The sequence below is a fragment of the Nuphar pumila genome, chromosome 2 (genome assembly GCF_984573655.1).
Source record: "Nuphar pumila chromosome 2, dmNupPumi1.hap1.1, whole genome shotgun sequence".
Lineage (NCBI taxonomy): Eukaryota > Viridiplantae > Streptophyta > Magnoliopsida > Nymphaeales > Nymphaeaceae > Nuphar > Nuphar pumila.
The window spans coordinates 80,792,973-80,813,850 of NC_143250.1; the positions used below are offsets into that span (position 1 = coordinate 80,792,973).

Here is a 20,878-nt window from a genome sequence, read left to right on the forward strand (position 1 = left end):
AGTTTTAATGAAAAGTTGGATCCTGAAATGTCTTTCCGGGAAACATGGGGTCCTTTTTGAAATATCAGGCAAAAGGTGGGTTCGTAAATGGAATTTTCCCAATAAACAACGGTGATCTTGGGAGAAATACAGCAATAACTTCGGAAAGGTTATGCTTCCAAACACTATATTGTGATATAGTAATGACCCAGGCTAGGATAAAAAGAAAACAAAAACAGATGTTGCTTGCAGATAAATCGGAAAACCAGAATATTTCCTTAGCAAATGTTCTTTCTTTGTCTTCAACATCGATTTTATCACCAACGGGGGCTCCGCTTGTCTGGTAGGAGCAGCTAGTGTACGTCACCTTGTGTTGGGACGTTGCAGGATCAAAACCCAATGGTATAGTTGTATAACTGGTAGGGGTCTGCCTAACCCCAGCTTGCCTTTAAAAAAAACATTGATTTTATCACTTTAGATCCAACCAAGAAAAAGAATTTCTCCCTCAAGTCCTTTAACAACAAAAATAGCCAATAGGTAGAAGCAAATTCATTAAAATGACAAATAAATATGGCAAACACAAATAAAATTAAGCATATTACACCAAGTTATATTTGTTTATATTTCATTACATTCTAGATTTGGTAACACGGTTTCTTTGTGAACTCTTGATAAAATATCAAAAATTGACGACCTGACTTCATGTGGTTAAATAATAAAAGGAAATGAGAAAGTAAGTAGACCTGCCGGAATTCACTGAGCAAACTTATCAATAGAAACTAGAAAGGCTCAACTTATTGATCCAGTGCTATTGTTGCCTGATACAAGCGCTTTCAAGGCTGGCATTCGGCTCTCTAGAAATTCCCTTTTACTCAATATCCTATCTGCAGTGCAGTCTTTGTCCTGCCAGCAAATTACAAGGTACAATATTGATCAATAATAATTGAATATATAATATACAAGAAAACCGCATAGTGACTGAAGATCAGTTTTACAATTTCTGGTGTCAACAGAATGACAACTAATTTCAGGGGCCTGCGATTAAAAAAATACAAACTATAAAAGTCAAAGAAGTCAAGAAATTTATTTGGCAATATAACCAATTAGAAGAAGCAAAGGACGGGTTCATCGCCAGACACTGTTATAGCATTCAAGTAGATGGTTATCTTGCCTTAGTAAGCAATCCATGATTTACCTCTACAAAAATTGATCACACTAAGTTGTTTCTCACACTTGCAAGAAATCCACTTTCTATTGTAACAATAAAAGATCCAGGCCTCATTTGTTTCATTCCCATATAAAGGAAAGGCTTTATATGAAAATGGGCACAAATTTCTAAAAAAAACTGCCTCATCCCATGTGAAAGCTTTCATAGGGGAGTATGAATGGATTTACACATAAAAAGTAGTAGGTGGTGGAAAAAAATGGGGTCCACTTGTGTGGGCATGGCACTTTCCCACCATAATGATTTGCTGTTTGTTTACATCAGGGTTGCCAGCTCAGCACTTTCCCATGTAAGTTGAATGAAACAAATGAGGCCCAGTATAATAAAGTGAATCTTTACCGGAACCTTCTAATGAAATTACTCCATGCAGGACAAAAAAAATGTGAAAAACGGAGCTGGATTTAGTCAGTACTGGGAATGGTCATATTGTGCAAGAGAATGACCTGGTTTGGTTAACAAACCATACTGGACTATTTGTACTTTGTACTAATTTAACCAATTTAAAGTGAACTGGGTCCCCAAAATAGGCAGTGAAACAAAAATAGCAGCAGTATGTAACAAGGGTACTTCAAGAAAGGTGACATACCCGTGTCGACAAGGGTACTGATACTGGTACTTCACTGGGTACAGGTTAGACGATTTTGGATCTGACCCGATCCATTACCTGTTTTCATCCATTTTAAGGGGCATAAAGGTTTTCTTTTTGTCCATTCATGTATGGTGTTTGACACACACATGCATGCATACAGAGGTACATGCATAAATATTTTTTCTCAAAATAACATATATATAGCCATAACCATACCTTTGTAGTTGTACCTATAATTTAGAAATTTCTGAAATTTCTGTCATACCCTAGGAAACTTCACCTGCGCCGGTAACTGTACCCCTACATATGTGACACAGGCTCGGAGACTGGTCAACTGGGCTGTGTTAAGCCATGCATAGACTTGGCAGGACAAACCCCCAGATTGGGTTCTAGATGTAAATGACTTATAATTTTGTATCTTGTACACAAGCATGGGATTCCCGTATAACATTGTCTTGAAGAGGAAGAAGACTCTCAAAACAATTGTTTCATTGCCAACCGAACCAAGATACAAGGAGTTGAGACTCATGGTTTAAAAACAGAAAACTGGATAAAATAAAAAGCATACTTCCTGTTGAGTCAGATGCTAAAACGATGACGGTAACAAAGCTCAATCCTCAGTGCAATTGAAAAAAGAGAGGAAAAAGATGCATGTTCCTACTTCAAAGAAATAAAGCATAAAGATTAGGCAGCCATCAGATCCAGACGCTAAGATGGGACAGAAATGCCAGTCGCACACATAAAAAGAAAGGGAGCATGAAACCTATATAAAAACAAGGATATTTCCAAAAACCATTAGACAAACATGCCAGTGGTGCACATGCACACAAAAAAAAAAGGAACATGAAACCTATAAAAACACCAGAACACTTTCTGAATGCATAGAGAGAAGAAACGATGAAAGTTTAAGCATATACTCAAAACAGGGGACTTCCTACATCCGAGTCTACCAAACATTTAAAATGCAATTATAGACCTGAAGCACAAAAAATTGAGCAGAGGAAACTGGAACAGTACAACAAAAAACTCTTATGGATACACATATCCAGTTATTCAATAGCACTAAAATAAGAACCAGAATGTCACTTCAAGGCATCTTAAAATAGGGAGAATTTAATAGAGAAAAATGTTACATCATCAGTTGCAGCTGATTGCAAAGACAAAAGAGTAACTGTTGCAGCATGGTATTCAGTAATGGTTGTAAATGCAGAATCATCAAGCTTATCCTGGGCATATTACAAGCATAACGTGTTAGAAGACAAAATGACAGAATGAAAAAACAGACATGCAAAGAAATATTAAAAAATATGTGTATAGAGAAAAAGAGATGCAAAGCATGGACAAAGTGATGATACAATAATCCAGAAATAAAACATAAAGTTGATGAAAAAAAATTATTAAATAAGAGAAAGGAGAAAGTTAGGTAGATGGGAGAATTAGGATCGTGCCCTCATCATTTGAGACGTCCTTTCCTTTACATGAGAAAATATGCTGAAGTACAAAAATACCCCTTGGTTGAACTTAATGTTACATTTTACAGTTATGACACAAACACCCCTGTAATACAACATATTGACTTCTAACAGTTTTTACTAATTTGTCATCTAAATTAGTCATATAACCGATCTATTTCCTTGATAATAATCCCTACTGAAGTTAGTCTAGTTTTTTGTTCAGTTACAGAATCTACATTATTCATGACAACCAAGTTTAAAAACTTAAAAAGCAAAATTCTGGGTGCACCATTTTGGAAGAATGTTATGCAAGATTTCATGGATATAAGTGTCCAACCTTCAACCTAGAAACTGCAGCAGATATGGCCCTTCCAGGTGCTTGGAGGACTTTATTGTACATCTGCCATCAGAAGCATTTGGTAAGATTCCTGGAAACAGAAGGCTTTGTAACACAAACAAAGGCATTCTAACAAGTGTTGAGAAAAGCAGAAAAGTTGCAGACCTGCAAATACAGAAGGGAGATAACCCTTGGCAGAAGCACAACAGGATCAGTCTCAGCACTAACTTGAGTTAACAAATCCTAGATTTGAACAAAACCAGCAACATCAAATGCACAAACTATTGTAACATTTAGGAGGAAAAGAAAAAGTATTGAATGCATCATAATGATTTTCCCTGGAACACCAAAGTCCAATAAATATCAATCCCATGTCATATTTTTTAAATCTATTAATATGATTGATAGAGTAATTTTTAAAGATGTGGTGGAGGATGTTAAACCTGAAAGTGTAGTCCAACTCATTACTGATAATGCAGCACACTTCAAAGTTATTGGATTAATGGTGAAGGAACACTATAAATGCTTTGTTTGGTGTTCATGTGCAACGCAATGCATGGATCCCATGCTTGAAGATATCGGTGAGATGGAGGGCATTTCTGAGTGCATTGAAATGTGCAAGAAAGTAACAAAATTCATCTATAATCATTTTGTCATCCTAAACTTCATGAGGAAGCTTACCAAGGAAACTTACCGAGTAGATACACCTTATATTGATAAGGTTTGCTATGAATGTTTTGACTGTACAGAGACTAGCAAATGTTTGCTTCAGATGAGTGGTTTGCGATGAAGATTGCACAAAAACCCCTTATGGTTGACATAGTGGATATAGTGGATTTTTGGAAGACATGCAACATGTTTTTGAGGATGACAGTGTCACTCGTGAAAGTGTTGAGGAGAATGGACATTGATGAGGCTCCAGCTATGCCTTAATTGTATGATGATATGGACAGGGCAAAAGGGCAGATTAGAGAAAATTTCAATAGCAAGAGAAAATATTATATGCCAGTTTGGAAGGTGATTGATAAGAGATGGACTCACCAGATCCATCAAGACATTTATGACTCTTTAATCCTACCATCAAATTCTCCCCCACATTCATATATGATAGGGAAGTACAAACGGGTGTCTTGAACTCCATTGAGAAACTTAATATAGATCATAGTCTCCAGAGACATTATTTGGAGTTAACCAATATGAACAAAACAATGGGCACTTTGGACGAAGGAACACAATCCAATTGTATAGCTCATTGCAGCTAGGTATGCAATTGAAATTCAATGTTATTATATTTAATTATGTATTTTTGTGTTGCAAGAATTTTCTATCATGATGTATTTTTCTTTTATTCATTCAGAGGAATAGGTTTGGTGGAGATGCTCCTTCGTTATCTAGGTTTGCATAGTGTTTATTAAGTCAGGAATGTAGTGTGAGTGGATGTGAGAGAAATTAGAGTTTTTTTAGTGCATCCATACAAAGAAAAAGAATAGCACTCACAATTAAATGATCTTGTATGTCGCCTACAACATGAAATTAAAGCAAATGTAACATTAAAATGTATGTGAGTGGATTTACTTTAATACTTGTATTCTAATATATATATGAATATTGTAGACAAATACAAAGAGAATTGGGAAGACGCCAGAGAAGCAACTACGACCCCATCAATAGCTATGTCACATGGGTGCGGGTGCGGGTGCGGGTGCGGGTGCGGGCGCGGGTGCGGGTGCGGGGATTCGGCACTTCCAAAAAACCCGGGTGCGGGGGTGCGGCAGGGGCAAAAATGTAATATATATATATATATATATATAAAAGGGGGTCGGGGAATAGGGGTTTTTTTTTTATTTTGCAGCAGCAGCTGACAGAACAGCTGCTGCTGACAGCAGCTGACAGACTGTCAGCAGCTGACTCAGCATATTTTTTTTTTTTAAAAAAATCGAGAAGCCCATTTGGGCAATTTTTTTTTTTTTTTAAAAATGGACCTTAATGATCCTGGGTGCGGTCAACGCACCCAGGATCGGGTTGACCGCACCCGGTGCGGCACCCGCACCCGGTGCGGCACCCGCACCGGCACCCGCGTCGAGTTGCGTCGACGCGGGTGCGGCACCCTCCTAGCCGAATCCCTGTGACATAGATCAATAGTATTTGTTGAAATGAAATGGGGATCTTCGAAACACGAGCTTTGATTAACAAGAGCAAGTGTCAAGAATGACACTAAAGCATAACCCTTAAAAAGGGTATAATTGGAAACAAAATAAAAATAAACATGTATTCTTTATTGATATGAAAAACCAATTGCTTAAGAAGCATTGGAGTGAAATACAAGAGGGGCTGCACCCCTTTATATACACAGCTGAAAGAGGACTCAATAGAGCTGTTGAGCACAGTCCAACAACTCTATTTAGAGCTGTTGGAATGTGTCAGTCCAACAGCTCTATTAAGAGCTGTTGGACTGTGTCAGTCCAACAACTCTATTGCTAGTCAAGTCTGGACAGGACTTGACTAGCAACAGTCATTCTAGTTCAAACTGAACTAGATGACATAAAGACAAAAAATAAAAATAAAGGAAAAAAAATACAGAAAAGAAAGAAATTAAAAATGTATTTATATATATATATAATATAATATTATTATATATACATATATGTACAGTTTTACATTTTAACACTCCCCCTCAAACTTACGGTACAATGAGCGAAAGTTTGTCTAAGAGAAAGTGAAATCGGGGAGCAGCGAGAGGCTTTGTAAAGAGGTCTGCTAACTGATATTCTGAAGTGACATATGGCAGATCAATTATCCCGTGTAGATATTCCTCTCTGACGTAGTGACAATCCATTTCGATGTGTTTGGTGCGTTCGTGGAATGTTCTGTTACTGGCAATGTAGATCGCACTTTTGTTGTCACAACACATTTGTGAAGCCTTTGTTGCTTCAACTCCCATGTCAGCAAGCAGTCGTCGGAGCCAAACTACTTCCATGGTCGTGGTTGCCATGGCTCTGTATTCAGCTTCGGTGGATGAGAGAGATACCTTCTGCTGCTTTTTACACCTCCACGAGATTAATGATTCCCCTAAAAAGACACAAAAACCAGTGGTTGAGTGTCTGTTATTGGGATCACCTCCCCAATCAGCATCAGTATATGCAATTAAATCAAGAGAAGAGGAGGAAGATAAGAAAAGTCCTCGTGAAAGAGAGGACTTGATGTATCTGATAATACGCATGACTGCTCCCATATGAACAGAAGTAGGAGCATGTTGAAATTGACTTGCTGTATGAACAGCATGTGCTATATCTGGTCTGGTAATGGATAGATAGGAAAGTGCCCCGACAAGCTGTCTGTAAGGAGTAGGGTCTGCAAGAAGTTCTCCATCATCAATCTTCATTTTAACATTAACAACTTCTGGAGTGTCAACTTTCTTATCATCAGTAATACCAGACCTGAAAACAATATCAAAAGCAAATTTAGTCTGAGATAATAAATATCCTCTAGGAGAATAAGCAACTTCAATGCCTAAAAAATATCTCAACAAGCCCAAATCAGTCATTTCAAAATGAGATTTAAGAAGTGTTTTGATTGTTTCAACTCCCTGTTTATCGCTTCCGGTGATGATCATATCATCCACATAGAGAAGAAGCACAATGATCCCTGCATCAGAATTCTTAATAAACAAAGCAGTGTCAGTTAAACAGAATTGAAAACCAATATCAATCATAACACGACTAAACCTATCATACCAAGCTTTTGGTGCTTGTTTAAGTCCATAAAGAGCTTTTTCTAAGCGAAGGACTTTACCCTTAGGAATACTTAGACCAGGAGGGGGTTCCATATATACTTCTTCAACTAGCTTTCCATTTAAAAAAGCATTTTTGACATCCATTTGAAAAATAGACCATTTTTTGATAGAAGCTAAGGCAATTAAGGTTCGGACAGTAGTCATACGAGCCACCGGAGCAAAGGTTTCTTCATAATCAATCCCATATTCTTGGGCATAACCTTTGGCTACTAAACGGGCTTTATATCTTTCAAGAGTACCATCACTCTTGGTTTTAATTTTATAAACCCATCGACATCCTATAGTTTTCTTCCCTGGAGGAAGATCTTGAATATTCCATGTAGAAGCCTTTTCAAGTGCATCTAATTCAACTTTCATGGCTTCTATCCATTTGATATCATTTTTTGCTTGAAAATATGTGGATGGTTCTTCATATGAGTGAATTAATGCAATAACTGCCCTATATGTGGGTGAGAAAGACTCGTATGATACAAACTTTTCTGGAGGCCTCGAGATTCGGGATGATTGTCTAGTTGGAATGTTAGAATATTTCTCAAGTGCACATGGAGTATTAGACTCTTGTCGCCTGGAATATTGAATACTAGTATCTCTATGAACTTCTTCATTTTCAACATTAAGATCAATAATTCTTGGATCATCATCAAAGTTACAATCAAGGTCATATTCATCAGATGTTGATGTTAGATCTAGCAAAAAGGAGTACTCAGTGACGTCTTTTAATTTTCTAAAATCAAAGAAGCTCTCCTTTTCAAGAAAGGAAACATTTCTAGACACATATAGTTTATTATTTTTGAAGTCAAAACATCTATAACCTTTCTGGTTTTCAGCATATCCTAAAAAGGCACAGGGAATCGCACGAGGGGAAAGTTTATCATTTTTGTCAATAAATATGAAACATTTGCACCCAAATATTCTTAATCTAGAGTAGTCTGGAGAAATGTTCATAAGTTTTTCAATGGGAGTGATATTTTGTAACGAAGAAGATGGCATCCTATTAATGAGATAGGTGGCAGTTAAGGCAGCTTCTGCCCAAAAGTCTTTAGGGACTTGATTTGCTATTAATAAAGTTCTAGTGGTTTCTATAATATGGCGATGTTTTCGTTCTGCCAGTCCATTTTGTTGAGGTGTATAAGGACAAGATCTTTGATGTGTGATGCCATGCAATTTAAGATAATTTTGAAAATCTGTGGATAAAAACTCTCCCCCTGAATCTGTGCGAAAAATAGTAATATCATTTTGAAATTTGTTTTTAACCATATTATGAAAAGTTTGAAAGTATGAAAATACTTCAGACTTATGTTTGAGAAAGTACATCCACGTATGTCGGGAGAAATCATCGACAAAAATAACATAGTAAACAAATCCTCCTTTAGAAATTACTGGTGCAGGACCCCAAACATCCGAGTGTATTAATTCAAGTGGTCTTGAAGAGAAAAAGGTTCTGTTCTGAAATGGTAATCTTTTCATTTTGCCGAGAATACAATCTTTACAATCAAATGATTCAGAGTTACAAAATTTCCCTAGATTTGGAAAATGTTGGATTTTGGCTATATGTGGGTGACCAAGTCTCTTATGCCACAGTTCCAACTCTATTTTTTGAATATTATAACAAAAAGCTTTCTTCGGCATTTCCAAAAAATCCATGTAATAGAGTCCTCCTTCTCTATGGCCTTCCCCAATCAGCTTGCCTGACTGGCGATCCTGTACCCAACAACCATGAGAAGAAAAAGAAATATTACACCCATAATCAGAAATTTGAGATACAGATAAAAGATTTAAATTTAATTTGGGAACATGTCTAATTTCTGGAATAAAAAAAAATTTTGTTTTATAAATTTTTTCAAAATCTCCTATTCCTTCTATTTCAAGAGAAGTCCCATCAGCAGTAAAGACCTTTGACACACTTGTTTTATTTTTAACACATTTGGATAGACTTTGATTATTTGGGGTCATATGAAAAGATGCACCGGAGTCAAGAAGCCAAGAAATTTTACCTAAATCAGAAAAAGATGAGGCTGCTGCGCCGGTTGAAGCTTCAGATGAGGAAGAGGCACCTTTGATGAGAGGCTGAAGGATCTCCATTAGTTGGGCCAGGGAAACTGGTGCATCCTGATCTTTAGGCTCCGATCCAGCAATTGCAGCTCTTTTTTCTCTCAGCTCCTTAAGTTTGGGACATTGTGGCCTGTAGTGTCCCGGTTCATGACAGTGATGACAAATAACTTTCTTCTTATCATAGTCACCATTTTGTCGGTTAAAGTGAGGAGGCCTATATGATCGAACATGATTCCCTGGTCTAGACACGGCTAAAACGGAATCATCTTCAATTTTTAAAGAACCTTTCCGGAGACGATTTTCTTCCATTGTTAACTCTTCAATAGTTTCAACAATAGAAGGAATTTTTCCCCGGTGAAGTAGGGCCGATTTAGTGGTTTCAAATTCCGGCCTTAATCCAGTGATAAACTGGTAAAAATGTTCAACATCGAGTTGTTTCTGACGAAGCTCGATGTCTTCGGCACAATGCCACTTTGGTTCTAAAAGGGAAAGTTCTTCCCAAAGTTCGGACAACCCATTGTAATATTCACGAATAGTTTTGTCTCCTTGTGTCATCATTCGAACTTTTTCCTGGAGGTTGCACACGTGTGCAATATCTTTAAGGGAATACATATTCTTAAGGTATTCCCATGCCTTATCGGCATGATCAAATTTGGCAAGACTTGAGCATTTTTTAATGTCAACGCTATTGATAAGCCATGACATTATCTTCGCATGAGATATTCTCCATTCTTTCCATTTCTTCTCGTATGAGGCAATAGCCTTGATTTTCTCTTCTTCTGATAGAGGGACGTCTTTATCTCCCTCCTTTTTAGTAAGAGATAGCTTAGGTTCCGAATCGGAACCATCCACAATCCCCCATAAGCCTTTTCCCCATATATGGTGCTTCATGATTGAAGCCCATGTTACATAGTTCGTATCGCTTAGTTTCATAGGCATGATGGTGACTTTATCATTGTCATCCATCGATTACAAGGAGAGAAAGAATAGGGATAGAAGAGAAACAAGAAGGAAAATGAGAAAGAAAGAAAAAAAAACAATACAACAAGATGTGAAATCTTCTCCAATGAAGTGATAAAACACTTCTCTTCAAATGGCGAACACTTTTGCAAACGGGCACGGAAACCGAGGCAGCTTTTCCTCAAGATTTAGTACTTCCGCGGCTCTGATACCATGAAATGAAATGGGGATCTTCGAAACACGAGCTTTGATTAACAAGAGCAAGTGTCAAGAATGACACTAAAGCATAACCCTTAAAAAGGGTATAATTGGAAACAAAATAAAAATAAACATGTATTCTTTATTGATATGAAAAACCAATTGCTTAAGAAGCATTGGAGTGAAATACAAGAGGGGCTGCACCCCTTTATATACACAGCTGAAAGAGGACTCAATAGAGCTGTTGAGCACAGTCCAACAACTCTATTTAGAGCTGTTGGAATGTGTCAGTCCAACAGCTCTATTAAGAGCTGTTGGACTGTGTCAGTCCAACAACTCTATTGCTAGTCAAGTCTGGACAGGACTTGACTAGCAACAGTCATTCTAGTTCAAACTGAACTAGATGACATAAAGACAAAAAATAAAAATAAAGGAAAAAAAATACAGAAAAGAAAGAAATTAAAAATATATTTATATATATATATAATATAATATTATTATATATACATATATGTACAGTTTTACATTTTAACATTTGTAACGTCCCAAAATTTCTTAACTTGACAATTAAAGTTTTCTGAGGAAAATCCCTGAAAGTTTGAACTCTGTTGGTCTGAAAACCCTTCAAAATGTATCTTTCTATTTTGAAAATCAAGTTTTGCAAATCTATTTTGAAAATCAAGTTTTGCAAATCGCCTACAACATTGGCACGTTAGCTCGACAATCCAAACATGACCACGGCGATAAATAGCAGACAATTGAAAAGAGTAGTAAATTCTTAATAAAAAGTCAATGTACAAGGAAAATCAACAGGAGGCCCAGCCCCCAGATCAAAACAAAAACCCAAAACTCAAAACCCTGCAACGACAGCCAGTAGGCTGGAATGAAAAGTATAGCCTCGAGCCACGTCGCATGCACCGTTGATTGCCTGTCACCGCTACTCATCATCTGCCCATAAAATAGGTCAGTCTCGCGAAAAACTAGTAGGAGTACAAAAAGAAAAAGAACTAGCAGGTAAAGCAGTTAAGCATACCACAACAGCAACAATGAGAAAAGATATACTGCACAAGAAACTCACCAGTATGCTAACACGTAATACCACAAGTATGCAAAAACAACAGTTGAAGGGTGAGCATGCTTAATGTAGTTATCACTTGTTAACCGGTCATATGGGTACGTACATGGCACACGATCTGAAACAGTCGAGACCAATCCGAGGGTTTATTATGCTATGTATCTTAAGATACCTCGGTTGACTGACTGAATCCTATCCTAAGGAGACGACTGGTGGTCGAGAGAGCAAGCCCCCAAAGGCCCAGTAGGGATGCATCCAACTTCTGCAGAAGTGTTAGGCTATCTAGTGCAGCCTCTTTCCCCTAACCTCCGATGACCGGGGAAGCTGAGTCTTTTGCCCGTAAATAGCCAATAATGGTTTATCCATTGGAGTTGGTACCCTTCGTCCTCTCTCTTGGCGAAGCTGAGTCGAATTGAGTGCGACGGGGGTTTCTTAACCATCGCCTCATTCTTCATGCACTGGTCCATTAGACCCAAACGAGCATCTTGCCTGTGAAGACGCCTGAGACCTTTTTGGTGTATTATAAATCAGTATCATTGTACGATCGAGGCCTAATTTGCCTCGTAGTGCTCATTGCACCGTGCCAATTATATTAGCGCTGCAATAGTACTCAAAAACCAAACGTTTGTCCAAACTCAAGAAACAGCAGTCGTTCGTGCAACGAGAGTTTTGTCTCGAGTTAGGAAAACCAGTATCTCATTTTGTAACTCACTGCAGAGTTCGAACGTTGATATCTGCGCTCTTACGCAAGGCTAAGCTCTGCTGTCGAACCCTACCAATCCACGGCAGGGTTGAGACTACGACAATAAAAAGAAGAGTGACATACATATGTATGAAATAGCAGAAGCAACAACAAATGAAATCAGCAGGGACCAGGATCGCGAAACCGCGTCCTAGAAGTAAAAGACAAGAAAGGAAAGTGCAAAAAGAAAAGCCTTGGCACATATAGCGCGACGGCAACGAAAAGTAAAGTGCAGAAAGGAAACGGGATCAGGATCGTGAAACCGCATCCTGAAAGTAAAAGACAATAAGGAAATGTACACTAAAAGGAAAGCCTTGGCACATATAGCGCGACGGCAATGATAAGTAAAGTGCAGGAAAAGTAAAGTGCAGAAAAGGACGTACATATATACTATATGTAAATGTTTTAATTTATTAGTTAAGTCCTTTGTTTTTAGCAGTTCATTGTTCATGTTCCTTTTTATGCAAACCCCTACCTAGAAGGGGTGCGAGGGTCTATACGCTTGCGAGCGTAAGTGATCACTGTCTCGGGCCGCGTAGCACGAGAAGGCTCCGTGGTGCAACCTGCAAAGCTAAAAGAGGTCAATACGCCATAATTCCACGAGGAACGGGTCCGGTAAGACCTGCAGTGGTACCGGACCCCAGAAACTAGGGGATAGAAGCAGCAAGGCAGGGGAGGGAGCAGAGGCTCCCTGCCAAAACCACCTCAAAAGGAAACAGGGCAGGGGGCAGAACCCCCTCCTGACGGGAAGCAAAAAGGAGAGCAGGGGAAGCTTCTCCCCCTGCTGGAAAGCATAAGGCAGGGGGCAAAGCCCCCTGTCGAGGAGCACAGGAAGGTAAGGGCCTCGCCCCCTTGCCAGAAAACGCAAGGCAGGGGGGCCAAACCCCCTACCGCAACACATAAGAAGGCAGGGGGCTCGCCCCCTGTACCATAAGGCAAGCGGGGGGGGGGGTGTAATAACCTCAATTTTTTGACAATTATTTGTTTAAATTTATTTGAAAATAATGGGTATTTTTCTAAATTTGGGCCTCGGGTCCGTTACCGTTATCGGATCCATAAAAGAATCCGTAAATAACCCACAATGGGGTGTTAAATTATACTTATAATATTTAAATAAATAATTAATAGTATTTATAAAAAAATGAATAAATTTTGGTATATAGGGTCGGACCCACAGTTGGACCAAACAGATCCAATTGAGGATTCGTCATTCACAGACAAACCGGGTCCATTTTAACAATGAACCCAGCGTCGCGGGTCGCGGGTTTGGACACGGACCCGATTTCAATTATAAAGGAGGGGCGTTAAAACAGGATCGTGCTTAGGGCACGATTCTTGTTTTCAAGAATCCAAAACAAGAAAGGGGCAAGCGGGGGGGGGGGGTTAAGCAGGGCGTAACCGACCCCGCGCCTCTCGGCAAGAGGGGAGGGGGGTCTGGGCCGATAAAAGGAGTGGAGAGAGGGTTTTGCCCTCTTCACTCAGTCTCTCTCTCTCTTTCTTTCTTCTCGTCTCTCTGTCTCTCTCTCTGTCAAGTTGGGTGCGCATCGGAGAAAAAGGGCACGCCGAAAAACCTGCGGCAAACATCAGCCATCGTCGCCGGCAAAGCTTGTTAAATATGTATATGTAAATGAATATATTTCTGTACTGTATTGTACCACTTGTACAGCATACTGTACTGTATTGTACTACTGTACTGTATTGTACTGTATTGTACAGCATACTGTACTGTATTATACTATTGTACTGTATTGTACTGTATTGTACAGCATACTGTACTGTATTGTACTATTGTACTGTATTGTACCACTCGTACAACATATAAATATCAATGGAAAGGGGAGAAGACATCATTCCCGCCCAACATTTTTTTCTCTCTTCCCTCTTACCTCTCTCTCTATCTCTTGCTACGATAGTAAGGTGACTCCCACATCTGATTTCTCACATGGTATCAGAGCCAAGGGCGTGGTAATCACGATCATCTGGAAGGCCCCTAAGGACCTTGACGTGCATTTTTGGGCGTTCTCAAGGAAAGTGTTTTTTTTTTCATCTTTTCTCTGTTGTTTCTCCTTTGAATCACTATATTTCGACGTCGTTTCTTCATTTCCTCATATCCTGCATCTTTTCCTTCTTACATATTCTGTTATCCCCAATTTTATCAACCCTAATTTCTGTTTTCCCCAAATTTGGGAACCCTCATTTCTCAAAAGTGCCTCTTTTCTCAAACTTCTTGTGATTTCTTATCTATTTCTTGCAATATAGTTGATAAATCGTACATTCTGCACGATTAACTAAAAAATCGTGATTTCCAAAACTCAAAAATTTCTGTCCGTACGGTTCTGTCCGTACAACCTACGAATTTCTGTCGTGCTGTTTGATTCATCTTTGATCTTCTTCCTTATGGATTCTAAAGTCAGCCCCGGATTTCTTTCTCAACTTGTTTCTCACAAATTAACTCATGATAACTACTTACTTTGGAAACGCCAAATTCTGCCGTTTATCCGAAGTCATGGTCTTTACGGGCATCTGGATGGGGGATCACCCGCCCCACCTATGACTATTACGCAAGAGGTAACTGGTAATGATGGGAAGGTGAGTTGCATTGCTATTCCAAATCCTGCGTATGATGTTTGGTTTCAGAAGGACCAATCTGTGGTTGCCTATTTGACTGCCACGTTATCTGATCGTATATTACAAACTATCTCTGACCATTTTACTGCTGCAGAACTATGGAGACATCTTGCTCACTCTTATTCACAGGTTTCTGAATCACGTGCACTTCAACTGAAATGGCAGTTCCAATCTATGCGAAAGGGAACTAAGACCATTACTGAATTTCTAGGGGATATCAAAATTATCATTGATCAGTTGGCCGCTATTGGATATCCTGTTTCTGACAGAGATGTTGTTCAGCAGGTATTGGGAAGCCTTGGGCCCCAATATCGTATGTTTTGCACTGCATTACAGGTTGCCTCTACACTTCCATGCTTTGAGGATTTACAGGCCAAACTCCTACAGTATGAAGTTAGTTTGACTCAAGATCATCTTATTGATGATCCTCATCCTGTCATGTTTACATCTGGGTCTACCTCATTTCGTCCACCTGCTGCTCATATGGGCCGTGGAGGACTCCTTCCTACTCCTACTGCTCCACCTGCCACTAGAGGTACCCGTGTCCCTACTTGCTTCCATTGCAACAAGCGTGGCCATGTGAAAGCAGATTGTTGGCACAACCCACAGAATCGCAACAAGGCAGGGAGGCCAGGACCAAGAGCTGGACAGATGAATGTTAGACAGTTTCAGGGGCAGCCGCAGGGAAATTTTCGAGCACATCAGGGTACTGATCAGGGACAGAGTGCAGGGTTGCCACATGATGTGCAACAAATTCTGATGACTGCATTTAACAACATGAATTTGCGTCAGAATGATGATGGAGTTTGGTATATTGATTCTGGAGCAGCCGCACATGTTACTTCTGATGCAGGTAAACTTTCCAACATGGTTCCTTATATTGGCACTGGCACTATTGTCACGGGAGATGGTTCCCACCACCCTATTTCTCATACTGGAAATGCATCTCTCTCTTTGTCACAATCTACACTACCATTGAAAAATGTCTTACTCACTCCTGCCATTGAGAAAAACATTTTATCTGTTTCTAAATTGGTTGATGAAACAAATTCATCCATGGAATTTACTCCGTCTTCTGTTTGTCTTAAGGACCTTCGAACCAAGAAGATGCTCGCTAAGGGTGAACGACGCGGAAACATGTACGTCTTCGAAGCAGCCCCCGGGACTTTGAAGACGTCATCTACCGTGTCTCCATCTTTTCCTGCTTATTTGAGTCAGTCTTCTTCTGTTATGCAATGTAATAAGCCAGTTTCTTGGCATCGTCGGTTAGGTCATTGTAGTCAAGGGTTCCTTGACAAATTGTCTTCTCAGGGTTTTATTCCCAAAGTCAAATTAGATCATAAGTGTCCTAGTTGTAATGTCTGCAAGAGTCATGAACTTCCCTTTCAAAGTATCAATAAAAGAGCTTCCAAGCCATTTGAAATTATTCACTCTGATGTTTGGGGCCCAGCTCCTGTTTCATCTCTATCTGGCTCTCGTTATTATGTGTTATTTCTTGACTCTTTCACTCGTTACACTTGGATTTACTTTATGAAATCTAAATCTGAAGTGTTCAAACTTTTCAAACAATTCCATGCTCTTGTTCAGAACCTTTTCAATTCAAATATCACTTATTTCCAGTGTGATGGTGGTGGAGAATACATATCTCATGATTTTAGTGAATATTTAAAGGACCATGGCATCACACGTAACTCCTCTTGTCCTTACACTCCACAACAGAATGGAGTAGCAGAACGTAAGCATCGGCATATTGTTGAAACCGCGTTAAGTATGATGCACAATATTGATATTTCTTTCTCTCTTTGGACTGAGGCCTTTCACACTGCAGTGCATATCATTAACAGGTTGCCTATGGAATTATTAGGAGATCAGTCTCCTTATTATTTGCTTCACGGTTCTCACCCTTCTTATGATGATTTGCATGCTTTCGGATGCATTTGTTATCTCCATGTGGATCATTCTTTACGTAACAAGTTTCAGGACAGAGCAGTTCAGTGCAGATTTCTGGGATATGCCGATGGGTATAAAGGATATAGATGTTATGATCCTATTTTGGGTAAGATTAAGGTGTCTAGAAATGTTGTTTTTGATGATGACCATTTCAGCACTTGTGATACTTCTCAGGTATATGAGCAAACTACTTATGATCCATGGCTTTGTGATACTTTGCTATATGACTCTATCATAGATCCTGTTGTTGATGAACCAATTCAGTTTGAAGCAGACAACTCCATCATCCAGGATGCACCTTCACGGTTTTCAGGTTTGGTTTATGCCCGTCGAGGAGCCCCTTCAACTCCATCTCACGAGGCTCCCCCTCTTCGACGATCCACACGTGAAAGGCATCCTATCCATCGTTGGGTTAGTTGCAACAATTTTTCTCTTGACTTTCAGTTGTTTCTAACCAATGTGGCCAAAGAGAAAGAGCTGTCTACTTTCCATCAGGCAGCCCATTCTCGAGCTTGGGTTGAAGCTATGAACGAAGAAATGGCAGCACTTCATGAATGTCATACATGGGATATTGTTCTTTGACCTGTTGATAGAAATGTTGTTGGTTCCAAATGGGTTTACAAGATCAAGCGTAAACCAGATGGTAGCATTGAAAGATATAAAGCTCGCCTTGTTGCACGCGGATTCACACAACAATATGGGCAAGATTATGAGGAAACTTTTAGCCCTGTTGTCAAAATTGGCACCATTCGTGTGATCCTCACTTTGGCACTTCAGCATGGTTGGTCTCTTAGCCAGTTGGATGTCAAGAATGCGTTCCTACATGGGGACTTGAAGGAAGAGGTGTATATGGAGCAACCTCCTGGATATAGTGAACATGATGCGGCTACATGGGTTTGTAAATTGAGAAGGTCTCTTTATGGTTTAAAACAGGCATCTCGGTCTTGGTTTGAGAGTTTCTCCATGGAAATTCAGCAGCATGGCTTTTCTAAGAGTATACTTGATCATTCTTTATTTATGTATAAGAATGATCATGTTACTACTTGGGTTCTTATATATGTTGATGACATCATTATCACTGGGAGTGATGATGCACATATTGCCTTGGTCAAGTCTTTACTCATGGCCAAATTCAAGATGAAGGACTTAGGCTCATTGCGATACTTCTTGGGAGTTGAAGTCGATAGACAAGATGATCGACTCACTCTAAGTCAACACAAGTATACTCTTGACATTCTTCACACCACTGGTATGATTAATTGTAAACCTCTCAGCACCCCATCTGTCTTAAATCATAAGTTTAGTGCAAAAGAAGGCCAATTATATCATGATTCCACTTTATATCGCCGCATTGTTGGTATGTTGCAATATCTTACATTTACAAGACCTGACATTGCTTATGCTGTAAATCAAGCATCTCAGTTTATGCATGCTCCCATTGATTGTCATATGGAATGTATTAAGCGTATTCTCAGATATCTGAAAGGGACTATTGGAGATGGATTGCTCTATCACAAAGATGAAAGCTTCACTACAGGACACCGTTTACTTACATATTGTGATGCAGATTGGGGTGGGGACCCTGATGAGCGTAGGTCGGTTTCAGGATATTGTGTTTTTATTGGCCCAAATATTGTCACTTGGAGTAGTAAGAAACAAAAGGCCATTGCTAAATCCAGCACTGAGGCAGAGTACAGGGCAATGGCAGCAGGGACAGCTGATGTCACTTGGGTACGGCATCTTCTTCAAGAGTTGAATGAACCTATCTCTTCCTCTCTGCTTTTATGTGATAATCAAAGTGCCATTAATATTTCTTTTAACCCTATTCATCATTGTCGCACGAAGCACATTGAGATTGATCAGCATTTTGTTAGACAAAAGATTGAAACAGAAGAAATTGAGGCTTCGTATGTCAGATCAGAAGACCAAGTAGCAGACATCTTCACCAAAGGATTGGTTAGTCATCAATTTTGGTTACTTAAGGGCAAGTTGAGCATGATTGAAGATCATCCTCAACTTGAGGGAGGCAGTTAAATATGTATATGTAAATGAATATATTTCTGTACTGTATTGTACCACTTGTACTGTATTGTACTGTATTGTACAGCATACTGTATTGTATTGTACTATTATACTATATTGTACTGTATTGTACAGCATACTGTACTGTATTGTACTATTGTACTGTATTGTACCACTCGTACAACATATAAATATCAATGGAAAGGGGAGAAGACATCATTGCCGCCCAACATTTTTTTCTCTCTTCCCTCTTACCTCTCTCTCTATCTCTTGCTACGATAGTAAGGTGACTCCCACATCTGATTTCTCACAAAGCTCCGGCTACCTGCTGCCACCGAAGCCCTCCTCGAACATTCCTGTCACGGCAACAGTGAGGGGCGACTTCAGTCGGCCCTGCCTTCGCGTCTCCAGCCTCCGACCGCCGAAAAAGCTTCAAAAAGGTACGGGTCTTCTTGGAATCGGGGTGAGGGATCGAACAGGGGTTCGATTCCATGTGTGGGTTTGAGGGGAGGTTCCACGGGAACTCTGTAGTTGGGGATTTTGGTGAATCCGACATCGGAAAACCCCAAATCTTTGATTTGGGGGTTTCGGTTGTCATGAATAAAGGAGTGGGAGAAGGTTATGAGGGTTGACGGAAACCCCAAGTCAATCGAATTCGGGGGATTCGGCTGCCATGATCAAAATAAAAATAAAAATTGGGGGTTTTCGATTCCTATTGTTGGTTACATGTTTTAATATATGTAGGCCGATTACATCTATTTGAAAAAAAAAGGGGAATCTGAATATGGAGGTTCTTAAATGATATTTTTTTTATATAACCCTAACCTGCCGAGTTCCCAAATCAACCCGATTTGGGGTTTTCTTGATTGGGAATCGAGGCATATGCTTAAGAAAAAAAAAGGGAGAAAAGAAAAAAGGACTTGAATCTGATAGTTTTTCTTTTTTGTAATTTTTACAATCATGTTGAGGGTAGGAGTTAAAGCCTCTAAAATGAAGGGCAGAGTGATCGTTGTTTTGTTTTTCTTTAAAGATTTCTTGTTGTATGCATGCTGAATAGTTGGACCTTTGATGTTTAGCAATGTATGTTGCTCCCTAATGAATACAGCCAAGCAGAAATGTTGATTTCAAAAGTTTGTTCTGTAACTGCATGGAAATTATTGTAGTTTACTGTGGAAAACGTGATTTCTGATTCTCGTTCAAGTTGTTATTTCCATTAGGGAAAGGGTAGGGTATTCTGGGACTTATTGTATGATCTTGAAATTTGGGTGGAATCCGCGTGCTGAGTGCGTGTCCTAAAAGAAGCAGAAAATTTTTACTAACTGTCTTTACTATTGTTGCTTGCATAAGCACCCACTATCATTTCAGTACATAATGCCTATACACACGAATTTGCTTTAAAGTATCTCAAGCTGGTTCTTGAGTGTGGCTTAAGCACATATTTGTAAGATGCAGCATGGGATCATTGAAACATAACCTGAAATTTTCAGATGTGTATAATAGTGTTCATTTTACTATGTTTAGGGAGGATGGACACATACAACTGAAATTTTATATGTAATGTGTCTTGCTTTGTTGTCTTTAGCTGAACATTTTATTCGTGTTCAGAATTCTATGATTGATTTAAAGGCTGGTATGTTGGTTGCCATGGAGGTGTATGTTTTCACTTGACTGTTATGAATCAGGTTTAATGGAAATATGTTCCAGATTTTTTATAAATACTGTGTATGATATAAGTCTTGATATGAATAAAGGGAAATCTTGGAACATATACACACCTATATATAGGTGTCAAGAACAGGTTGAAATGTTATTTCTAAGAAGATTATGTAACTGTTATTGTTATGATTATGGTACTCGTGAGTGTGAGCATGATT

At 39.2% G+C, this 20,878-nt stretch overlaps 1 protein-coding gene across 1 annotated transcript in view; it reads right to left on the reverse strand.

Annotated features, from left to right (window-relative positions):
* Nucleotides 1-546: 546 nt before the first annotated feature.
* Nucleotides 547-20,878, reverse strand: part of LOC149845826 (E3 UFM1-protein ligase 1 homolog) — a 154,426-nt gene continuing 134,094 nt past the window's right edge. The window contains exons 17-20 of the mRNA XM_089996038.1: nt 3,750-3,827; nt 3,585-3,647; nt 2,927-3,019; nt 547-882 (exon numbers count right to left, since the gene is read on the reverse strand). Of these exons, the coding sequence (XP_089852164.1) occupies nt 769-882; nt 2,927-3,019; nt 3,585-3,647; nt 3,750-3,827 (348 nt within the window). The 3' untranslated portion in view covers nt 547-768. The remainder of the gene's footprint in view (nt 883-2,926; nt 3,020-3,584; nt 3,648-3,749; nt 3,828-20,878) is intronic.